This window comes from Gymnodraco acuticeps, unplaced genomic scaffold (genome assembly GCF_902827175.1).
Source record: "Gymnodraco acuticeps unplaced genomic scaffold, fGymAcu1.1, whole genome shotgun sequence".
In the NCBI taxonomy this organism is placed as follows: Eukaryota; Metazoa; Chordata; class Actinopteri; order Perciformes; family Bathydraconidae; genus Gymnodraco; species Gymnodraco acuticeps.
Genome location: NW_022989879.1, coordinates 223,179 through 235,337, shown reverse-complemented (window position 1 = coordinate 235,337; position 12,159 = coordinate 223,179). Strand labels below are relative to the sequence as shown.

Below are 12,159 nucleotides of genomic sequence, written 5' to 3'. Positions count from 1 at the left end.
TCTTCTATTGTTTTGCCAATACAAAACCTAAAATATATTCCTTTTAAAATTATAGAAAACTGGTAAAAGCATGAAAAAACTATATCCAAGAAGCTTGAAACAGCATGTTCTGCCATGTCTGTGTAAAAAATGACTAACTCAAAGCACTTGGCTATTATATTTCCATCGATCAACAAATCAATTAGTTGACTAATCCCTGAAGCTCTAGACATTCATTATAATATGTTATTCACTAAGGCTTAGGGATCAACAATTGTTGAACAGTTTAGATGACATCACTCCCCAGACAGTAGAAATAATCCAGACAGAGGCAGACAGCCCATGATTACAACACCGCTCGTCTTACCTGCTTTCACTCAGGTTCTTTTTGGCTATAACTCAGGGGTAGAATCAGGGAGTCGATAGATTTGTAGGGCTTTAAAAAGGACTTCTTAGCCGCCGTCTGCCAAGAGGATGTCAAATGATGACCATCCGGAGGAGAAGAACAGAGGGTCGGGAGCTCTCTGTAGTTAGACTCAGATTTATTGGATACAGGCTTTGAAGAAGACACATATCCGAAATGTCAGCCTGATCATCTGCTCAATACATCTCCAGAGCAGACTACAGCACTCTCATCCTCTCTTGTTCTTTGGTTAGTCATCCTTTGATGTACCCTTGGTCACAAGTAAAGGAGTAGTACGTAAATACTATCTGGGTACACCTTTTAAAACATTATTATTATTGTCCATAAAAAAGACTGTATGACGTTGTTTTGTTTTGTTCAACTCTGAAACGTTAGTTGTAGAAATGCAACTTGTAAATACAGTTTGATGCACGGAAAGAAAACATGATGAGCTAATAGAGATACACACACGTTTTTTTCCTATAGTTTGTCTAGCAATTAAAAATGAGCAGCTAGTATTTCATTTTCTGTCAGTTACTAATTTTAAATCCCACGAGAAGGTTTTGAAATTGATACACACCTTGGTGACTTTGGAGAAACATCACCTGACTCATAGTTTTCATTTGTCAAAACTTGCATCATTACATAATTTCAGTCACTACTTTCTCAACATGCGCTGTGTCGTCAAGCTGCTAAATTACCAATTGTTTACAAGACATGACATGAACACTTTTACTCATGATGCTGATGATGATGATACCCATTGATGAGATCCAGTTTGTTTGACATCAGTGCCACTGTTTTACACATGGGACGGTGTCTGAGTAATATTGAGTCAGACCTTCAGACAGAGCTCCAGATGCCTGCAGTTGTCGTGAAGGCATATTCCCAGGAATGTCTATGAGCTCATTCCCTCTGCAGTAGAACAATCGTACTGAAACTCAGTGACTCACCCTGCAATTGGCTTGGGAAATGAAAGAATCAAGAAGTGGGGCAGAGGGGATACAAGGATATCCCCTGATAAATGGGAGAGGTCATTTCTGTCAGTGGGTCGTCCAAATTACTTCTTCATTGTTGAGGCTGATACGCTTTATTTTTTAATTTATATATTTATTTGACAGGGACAGTGCACATTGATTGACATTTCTGTAAATGCGCCAGAGTTAGCCGACAGGCTATTTTTCGTCTGTAGTCCCTGGACAGATGTTGAAAGTCATCCTAAAAACAATAATTCACTTAAAATAACAGGTAAATACAATCAGTAAAACAACATTCAACAGAGATACTTATATTATGATAAAAGCATATATAAAAACATAAAAACTAAACTAAAATACATATTCACAAAGCAGACAGATAGCAACAGGTCAAGGCACATGTACAAACAGAGCGTTGTAAAGTACAGATTGTGTCAGTGTTGACAGAGCTGACTTTCCACTAACCATGTTTTTAAGTTAGATTTAAATAAACTGTAGGTGTTTTGTTCTCTAATCTTTACTGGGATTGAGTTCCACTGTCGTGCCCTAATCTGTTAGTTATTAACTATTCTAAGTTATAAGTGTGTGAACATTGTTTTACAAGCCCCAAAAGCCAGTATATTTGTGTTATCATTTCTTTTTAGTCACGCTAGTGGCTCTATGGATGTCAAAGTCAGTCTGTCAGTCAGTTGGTTTACTAGGGAAATTGTCTCGACTGTTGAACTGCCATACAATTCTGTACAGATGTTCGTGTTCTACATAGTTCAATTGTAACAACTTTGGTGATCCCAACTTTTATTGTGACAGTATTATGAGGTCTGAATGTTATTGTGTGCAAAACCTTTGCATTTAAACAATTACCTGCAAAAATAATAACATTTACCTCAGCTTATCATCAGATGTTGCCACAGGGGTTACACAGGTTTATTAAACAGGGTTTTACCTTCATTCTCAGTCCAAATAAGCAGTGTTTGGAAGAAGTATAACTAGTACTGTTAGAAATGTTATTTGGTCACATTTGCTGGAAAAAGCAAATGTTGTAATGAACCAAATCAGAGTTTTGGTGTTGAAAAAAAAAAAGCTACAACTAGGCCTAAGAGGGATACTGCCACATGGGGCAGTCTGTATTGCACCTTGTTTTCTGTATTCACGTTACCTTGTTTTTCATTTATAAGTTAACGTTTTTATTTTCTTGTAGGCTATGTATTTAGAAAAATGTATAAAGTAAGAATAATTAGACAGTATGACGATGTCAGGTAACCTGATGGTACATTTTCGTGTTGACTTTTGATTGTGTTTTTGGTTGTAACTTGTAGCAGATGTGATTGACAGACCATCTATTTTGTGTGAGGGGGAGTTAAAATAAGACTTCTCCCTGCTCCTTTCCATCATGGGGTACACAAAAACTGCTTAAAGTGTACATGTTTTGTTATAATAATTGCCATGAGTGGAATACTACTATTTATATATATATATATTTTTTTTTTTTAACATGTTTCACTTGCATAGTACAAAAGCTAAGATAATCAGTAATAATAGTCAGTGATGAGTAGGCTACAATTTACCTTTGTGTCAAGAAGAGCCAGAAGAGGAGGAACTGAAAGAAAGTGACATGTAGAAGGAACATCATGGAAACAGATGCATACACCACCCTACTGAGCAATTTGTGGAATATGTATAGTTACCCCCATTTATACTTGTACCGTTGAACAACAAGCTGCTTTTTGTGACACACAGTTGAAATGTCGCAGCGATAGACAGTATATCGCAGCACACTGCAGGCTCGGTCCCCCCACCCACCTCTCCGGGTTCCATGCTCCGTCCCCTCCCACTCTGCAGACCGGCTGAAGGCGGGCATATGGAGCCGTAATCACACGTCACAGGCGGCTTCGTTATTTAAACTTGAATCGAGAGGAGTGGAGGAAAGTTTTCTCAGACGGGACAGCGTTGCCTAGCAGCTGGGCAGAGGACTCTCTACTTCACCTTTTTGTTTCCCGTAGGCTAAAACCGAGGCACCGTGGATATTTTCCCTCTTTCTATCTGCTTGTCATCCACATCTTTATAGCCAAACATGAGCCAGACCGTGACACTAAAGGGACCCTCTCCCTGGGGTTTTCGCCTGGTGGGTGGACGTGATTTCAGCACACCGTTAACCATCTCCAGGGTAGGTAGTCTGTTGCTTCGCTGTGTATCCATTCATTGAGCCGTGTGCAAAGTGGAGATTGGCTAGACAAAACCATGATGACCATCCTGATTTTAATAATTTAACCGACAATAAATAGTAAACAAATAAATGAAGGGAACGTTTAAGTGACTCTGTGAAGCTGGAATACTTTTCCAATAAATTATTCTTCAATACGTTTTCGCCAAGGTCTATTATAGCAGTGTGCATGGGGCAGTATGAACAGGAGCTGACAGACGGTGCCGTCTAACTCCTGGCAGCTGAAGTTGCCAGTACAATTTAGTGAGTCATTGCAATTTGCCGACCATAGAGTAACATCTTTCACTATCCAAAGCGAGGGAGGAAAAAAAGCAATATGGTAGTATTGCCTCATAATTTGTCAATATGAAATAAATAAAATATTGGTATTTATTATTTTTTTCCAAAATGTCCCCTCTTTCAAAAAGGGATTATTGAAATGTTTGAACAGATGCAGGAAATGGCATTATAATAATAATAGTAGCCTAATAATAATAATTATTATTATAATAATAGGCTACATTGGATTTTGATAGCGTTTTTCCGAGTGCTCAAAGACGCTTTACAAAAAAACAGAAACAGTAAAAAAGAAAACAAAAAATATAAACAGTCGTCCTTGAGAGATTTTTTTTTAAGGATTCAAGAGTGTTGGCCTTTCGGATCATGATTATTGTGTTATTTTGTTGATATTACCTGTTAAAGTGCCACCTAGTAGTAAAGGTAGGGGTAGTGGTTGTCTTGAACTTTCATGACCCTCATAATATGGGTCAGAAGCGAATATGCTGGCAGTATCCAATAGTTCACCCCGGCCAGGGTAAACACAGCCTGGACCTGCTGCAGGGCTTGCAGAAGGAGAAAGGGGGGGGCTGCTGACATTTGTTTTTCATCAGAGCTCATTGGTGCTGCTGAGGGATTCCAGGTGTTGTGCTCAGCTGTACCACCAGCCCTAAACAGACCCTTTAACTACAGGGCCCTAGCACTTCAAACTAGACATGTCATTTCTCGATTTACGGCTGCCGATTAACGACTTTGAGAGAAGCAGACAAACCCTGAAGGTCACCTAAAGTGCTCTTTTCTTCAGAACCTAAAGGAGTTTGTGAGGCAGTGGTGAAGCATAATTTGACTCAGTGTCTCGCAGTGTGTCACTGTCACTTGCTTGCTTAGTTGGCACCTTTGCTTCTTCAAAATTCCAGAAAGTTGCATTTTTGCAACTTTAGAAATGTCTACGGACAGATCACTCACTTCATGCTTGATCTTCATGTTTGAGTTTGTGACCTTGTGCACGGAAGTAGAGTTTCCATCTCAGACCATGCTGAAGCCCAGAGTCATTTGGAAAAAATGAAAAATCTACACTGGCTATTGCAGCTCTCTTGTGTTTCATGCAGAATTTGAAGTCAAAATGTTGCCAGCTTCAAGGGATCTCCGGTTTTGTGACGCATACCATCCTAACTGCTTTAATCATTTGGTCAGCATGCAAGTTGTGGTTTCAATTTGAGTGATTGAACAACTTCTGAATGTTGTTATTTATTTTCATACTTGTATGACTGCCAATGTTGAAACCATGACATGCAAAGAGAAGTCCTTGCATTGTGAACATTGTATAACTTTGCGATAATGGCATCAGCGAGGAATAATTACAGGTTACACTTTACAGACAGTTGCATAGCGAGAATGGCAATAAAAACCGATGCTGACATGGAATAGATGCTTGTAAAACAAAATAGGGGAGTTTTGACTAATCCCTAAATCTTGGCGTGACAATTAGAGAAGGAAGCAGCTGGTGAGATGCAAACATTCATCAAAATATGTAATATCAGCGGCATAAATTCACACAGTGATTTGGCAGTATGACCCAGAATTATATTCATGGGGAAGTTATTAAAAAAAAAAGTAAAAATGGTGGGAAAGAATCCTCTTGTCTCACCATGGGAGCTGGCTGTATTCTAAGTTTGAGTCCCGGTGTGATTCATTGCTGCTGATGTACTGGAGTATCTCCTAAACTCGCTATTCATCACATGCTTGCTACATTCTTGCTGTACAGTGCGTGCCCAAGACGGCAATTACAATGTGTTGAATGGTGACACAGAAAGAGAAACATGGAGGGAGAGAGTGTGTGTTTCAGAGAAGGATAGTTTGTGGTAAAGTATCCAAAATGCCTCTTCAGGGAGGCTTACATATCGTGTAAACCTGCAAAACTCTGTGAAGGTTGTAACAGTGCCTGCTGCCTCTTTATGACTAGAGAAGGTAAGGTTTAAGACTGCAACGAAACACAAGGCCTTCTCTTATTGTATGCGCTATCCTTACATCATTCCTCTACTTTGCACCATTGACAGATCTCCTCCCCTATTCTTACATGTCCTTATATTAAAGCGAAGAAACACCTGCACTTGGAGACAGTGAGAGTTGTACATTCCAGTAAACAAGTTGTGATGGCAGCTGCTGCTTTTCCCCTTAAGGTGATAATGTTCCAGGATAAGCCCATTAGTCCCCTGCCAGCCCGTTAAGACTTTAGCCAGTTAATGACGTGTCTACTTGACTCTGGAAACATTTGGGTGTGTGTGTGTGTGGTGTGTGTGTGTGTGTGTGTGTGTGTGTGTGTGTGGTGTGTGTGGTGTGTGTGTGTGTGTGTGTGTGTGTGTGTGTGTGTGTGTGTGTGTGTGTGTGTGGTGTGTGTGTGTGGTGTGTGTGTGTGGTGTGTGTGTGTGTGTGTGTGTGTGTGTGTGTGTGTGTGTGTGTGTGTGTGTGTGTGTGTGTGTGTGTGTGTGTGTGTGTGTGTGTGTGTGTGTGTGTGTGTGTGGATGTGTGTGTGTGTGTGTGTGGTGTGTGTTGTGTGTGTGTGTGTGTGTGTGTGTGTGTGGGTGTGTGTGGTGTGTGTGATGTGTGTGTGTGTGTGTGTGTGTGGTGGTGTGTGTGTGTGTGTGTGTGTGTGTGTGTGTGTGTGTGTGTGTGTGTGTGTGTGTGTGTGTGTGTGTGTGTTGTGTGTGTGTGTGTGTGTGTGTGTGTGTGTGTGTGTGTGTGTGTGTGTGTGTGTGTGTGTGTGTGTGTGTGTGTGTGTGTGTGGCAGATAAACACAAACATAATAAAAACCAATGATATAGCGGCTGAAGCATTTAGAGAAGATACGTTGGATTTGTAAGGACGTGTCAAACCGACGTCTAGGCAGAAGGTGACGCAGGACACTTGTCCATCGTGACGATTGTCAAACAGTCATTTTATGGACATGGAAATTCACAACTGAGTGTTAGGTAAATAAGGACCCGAGCCGTGCACAGAATCACTGTCCAGCTTCCCTTCTGACACCTTGTTGCTGTTCTTCCCTCTGTGTGGTCTGGCTGGTATGCCCAATGCATGATGGGAAATGGTCTGTCACTTTTAGACTGTTAGTGCATTTAGAAGGTTGTTTCCACAGGCAATATTCCTGCCATTTTTTTGACTTTCAATAATCATTAAATGTCAAAGAAAAGTGAAATGTGTCCATCCCAAACCCCAATAAGACATATTCAGAGTGCTTGTTTTGTCCAAAACCCAAGTAAATAATGATATAAAGCAGAGAAAAGCATACTTCTATAAATTGATGCTGTCCCAAATCAACTACTTTAATATCATTCAATATAATGAAAAGAAGCAAATCCCCACAATGAGAAACTTTATATTGAAAAAGTAGTTTAATTATTAATCCATTATCTTATCAACTCAGCAGCACCTGAGGGCTTATTTTTCATAGATTATCTGTTTTATTACACCTGTTGTAGCTTACTTTATCTTACTGCTATTTACGGCTTTTTCTTTGTCCATCTTAACGGATCAAAGTCTAACCTCAGACAGGCAGATACCTTATCAGTGTAGGATGAATGGGGATTTATCTTAAAACAATTCCTATGTGCCCATATAAACATCCAAGGGGTTATATTAGTTTCTGTAGTTATTCCTCTTGTTCATACTGGCTGTAAAGATACCCCGTCTTAGGTCATTTCAATGTAAAATGTCCTCACAGAAGTGTCCCTTTACCACAAGCTTAGTGAATTTGCAAACCTATCTTTTAAAAATCAAATACAAAGGAGAGATAGAGAGTCAGAGTAATGTAGAATCGGTGAAATCCTTGTCATGTCTCATACTATTCTGCTGCATATAGAACTTCTGGAATGTGTCAGAGTTTGAAGAAAGTCTTGTAATCCATATTTGCTAAGGGCATTGGAATCATAAAGTAGGAACACATATTTTAGGTTGCATCAGCAGTAGTATAGTCAATGAACTCAGTGCCCCTTGTACCCTTTAATCTCCCTGTCTAACTTCTCTGAATACCAGAGACAGGACATGTGACCCAAAGCCACATGGGTTGTTTCTGTGACGCTGCTGGACATAATAGTATGTTTAGGCTTTTCTCCGGCAGCTCTTTACTCTAAGGCTAAAATTACAGATTCTACGAGCTGCTTCCCCACAACCAAATGAGCAAAAGATAACATGGCACTCTCCAAGAATGTCATGTTGTCAGTGAAGCTTTGGGGTTCCTGAAGCAGTATGGGCCCGAGAACAATGCAAAAAACCTTGGGTTGTTGCTGAGCTTTTCCTGCCCATCTTGTTATCTGATGTATGTAACTGAGTCTCTGTGATTGATGTAAAAATGGAAGTGTGTGAGTACGTGTCGTGCCGTGAAGACTATGGGCTGAAGGATTTGGAAGAAATGACAAATTGTACGATTGTTTTTGTTATGACTGTTTTTTGTTAAGCCTGTTGAACACGATTTGTAGGACTATATCGCTGTAGCTCCACAATACTTCCCTCAAAATGGTATATTTACACATTTTTGGCCTTTTTACACATATTGTTCTTCCTGCGGTTTGGATATTGCACCACTCAACTGTGGTTTTATAAGTATTGTAATAACAGTTTTCCAGATACACTTGCTTTTAGAGACCATTATGAAAAACAGCAAGTTCTTATTCTTTGTCTATTTATTACGTTAAGTTAAGCACCCTGCAGTTTGACAATTTATTCTCTCGCCGAGGAAGTCAGTTTTGATTAATGTGCTTTTTCTTGTGAGCTTTCATGCCAGCGTAGCATAGACTGCCAATGATCTAAAACATGGTTCTTGGAAGGCTCTTATAATCATGCCAAACATATTGAAGCATGACATGATGAGAAAGACTTACAGGAAACTCCTACAGGAAAGCAGATCCCACATGCAAGAAACAGTTAGAATTAAAGGGATGATATCACACTTTTTGATGAGTAATATCATGCTCTTTCTGGACATTCACAAATGGATTACAGACTAATTAATTTCCAGTGAATCTCCCATTCTCATTTAACCCCACATAGTTAATTTTCAGCCGCTTATTGGTCTTGGCAGGTTCTGCTTCTTTGTTTCAGTGTGGTAATCACACACCAGTCAGAACCTCACACCCTGGTCTGTGTAATGGCTTTCCACAGCGTCACCAAGGTCATATCCATGGTTATGGTTATCACAGGTTCAACAAGCAAACAAAGGCTCTTGACACATTGCCAGCAATTATTCTCTGTGTTACTGAGACTCAGTGCTCCCGCCCAGCATTAGCTTCTCTGTGGGATTCACATGCATGAGGAAAAGATTGGAAGTAATGTTTTTTTTTCACAGCTTTATGACTTTTTCTAGAATTACAAGAGTTTATAATTATCTAATTTTAAAGTGACTGTGGTCATTTTAATATGTGTATGCAGACCAGAAGCTGGGAGTTTTGCCATCCTGGGTCAAACTGTGTAACTATTAAAGTCAAGAACCTCCAAAGTTAGATTTGTCATTGATTTCAGCCAGGATGATGATACAAGAGAATACTCTACGGCATAAATGTTAATGCATCACGTATAGTGCTATACACTATAACCATCACACACCTTCATTATTTTCCTTGCGGTCTCTCGTTCATGCTCAAACAAACAGAAAAACATGAGCGCCCACAGTGAAACCACACTGTAGCACACACTCAGGCCTCAGCGTGCCACAGGATGAATCTTTGTGACATGAGGCTGTCATTTGCTAACCGCGCTATCTGTTAGCAATTAACTTTGTCACTGCATGTGGAGCAGCCCCCTTATGGAAACTGTGTGTCTGTTTTGGATTGCCCAACAACCAGTAAAGTTGCTTTCCACACCATCACCATTAAATCCTTCTTGGTCTTGATCTTATGTGACCTCATCACAAATGAGCACCATTTTTCACCATTGCAACTTTTATAGTGTCAGAGAAACAAAGAACATCCCTTTTTGTTGTTTTGATCAAATTCCACAAATATCTGCTGCAAAAAAGTGGTCTAGCAGGTGAAAATGGAATTGATTTCATACCAAACGATCTCATATGAAGTTGCTATTTCCAGCAAAGTTTGATCATTTTGTTGAATTTATTGTCTTTTTGTTCCCCTTCCACACCCATAGTGGTTTAGAAACCACTTCACAATTATTCACCAAAGTTTCAGTTCCATCTTCTGCCTCTGCCAAGATAACACTTTATTATCCCATGGATAAGTCCTTTTTTTAAGACAGACTTCATCTGTTATTTTTGACTTGTACTGTCATTATATCCAACAACATGGAGAGTAGAAGTGAATCACTCAGGTGTTGTTACCAATGGTTTCATGTGAGTATGAATGAAGACTAAAATAACATGTTTGTGTGGTAACTTAAAGCCACTTGCCCATGCCATAGAGTAAAACATACTGTAGATCTCTGAGTTCAACCATTACATCACTTTACATCTGCAGTGTATATATAGCAGATTATAATTATGTGGAGCACGTAACTCTGCCTACTTACATTTCCTTGCAGGCAGGAATGCTTTGTCCTCTAGTGACGACCTCAGTCTTGCCATTGTAGCACTTTGCATATCATTGAATGTGGGTGTGTGTGTTAGTGTGTGTGTGTGTGATTCATGCACTACTCATGGTCTGACCCTGAGGTGGTATAACTCACTCTTGCTTGTGTGTGTTTTGGGGTGCATGACATTCGGTCCACTATGACACAGCACAGGCACAAACCCAAGACACACACACACACACACACACACACACATTCCACATCATAAATGCGTTCTCACCAGGAAGGTTGTGCAGATTAGTTTTGGGTAAACTATAACCTCTAGTTAGTGAATGTCAACAATGGAACTGAATCCGTTACATTTATGCTTTTGACTTTTTAAAAGACTCCATCTGTAATTTTCCTTACAATAATTCCTGCTCAATATTGTGGTTTATGTTCGATTTCCAACATTGCATCGCATCAATAAAGTTACTTTACTTTCTCCGTAATTCAAGTACACATTACACATTTCCCACAAGGCCCCTGACCTCTGAGTTTACCGGAACTGAGTCAGGGACATTTGGGCGGTCAGAGGCTGTAAATTAGGAATTCCACATCTGAACCACACGACTCCGCTATTAGTGCTTGATGGAGCGTGAACTTGTGTGCCTTTGCTCTTAACATACTCTTCCCAAGTTAGTAAAGCTGCTTGTCTTGCACAAACTGATATTTTCTCTCTTTCTGGGTGCTGTTTATCATTCCAGGCAATCATATCCTAATTTATCTAAGATTACTTTTGTCTGTAAGAGAAGTAAGTTTTCCAAAAACAATACATCTCAATGCACAGCTGTCAATGTAATATCAAGATGTTGTGGGGTCACAGAAAGGTATCCACGTAGAAACTTGGATGACAAGACAAAGATGAATCACTGACACTTGACATGTTAGTTGTTCATTAACTTGAAAATCTTCCTAAATGCTCTGTTCCCTGTGTGGTTATGGGTACAGGTAGTCATTTTAGCCTTTTAGCTCTTTGGCATGTTACAAAGTGCTGGAATCCATCCTACGTTGTCAGGATTTTTGAGATTTCTTTTTTGTTGTTGTATCTGTTTCTCAATTAAACAATTCATGTGTCGAACAAAATATTAATCTACAACTACAATAATCAAGTCATCAATATTTTAAAGCAGAAATATATGTGACTTTTGATTATTTTCAGTTTTTTTTCTGTAGTATACAATTAAAATGAGTTTTTCTTGATTGTTGGAAAAAAGCAATCTTAAAATATAATTATTTTTTTTACCATTATATACAATATAATTAATCTACTAAATAATCAGAACTTTATTCGATTAATTCGATAAGGAAAATAGTTGTTGCTCTTCTTGTAGGTGCATCTCTTGTCTTTGCAATTTCAGCCAGGTACTCTTGCCAGCTGCCGACAGCTGTTGCCGCTGCTAGATTTATAAATCTTACTCAAGGCATTGTAAACAGGAAATGAATACTGAATAACTATTGCGCTTTTTCAATTTGCCTACTCTTAGTTAGGCGGTAGTAAAATGTCATAGACTATTGCTTAAAATTCCTCCTAAAAACAATGTGACTACAGCAATTGCATCCAGCTGCCGAAAATCTCCTCACTTTAAATTGTGAATAAATAATATGGAAATGGAATATGGAAAACGAATCCACGTCATAGTTTCACAGCACATTGGGTGTACAGAGAAGAACGATGACGTGATGACAAATGTTGGCATTTTATTACATTTTAGTTTTTTTGCTGTCAGAGTATCCTTCTTTGCAGCTTGCTGCCATATGATAGGGACTGTTTC

General features: G+C 39.3%; 1 protein-coding gene across 1 annotated transcript in view; it reads left to right on the top strand.

The window, feature by feature from the left end:
* Window positions 1-3,247: 3,247 nt before the first annotated feature.
* The window catches only part of pdlim4 (PDZ and LIM domain 4), a 47,110-nt gene continuing 38,198 nt past the window's right edge, over window positions 3,248-12,159 (top strand). Inside the window, exon 1 of the mRNA XM_034198490.1 lies at window positions 3,248-3,523. Within this exon, the coding sequence (XP_034054381.1) occupies window positions 3,431-3,523 (93 nt within the window). The 5' untranslated portion in view covers window positions 3,248-3,430. The remainder of the gene's footprint in view (window positions 3,524-12,159) is intronic.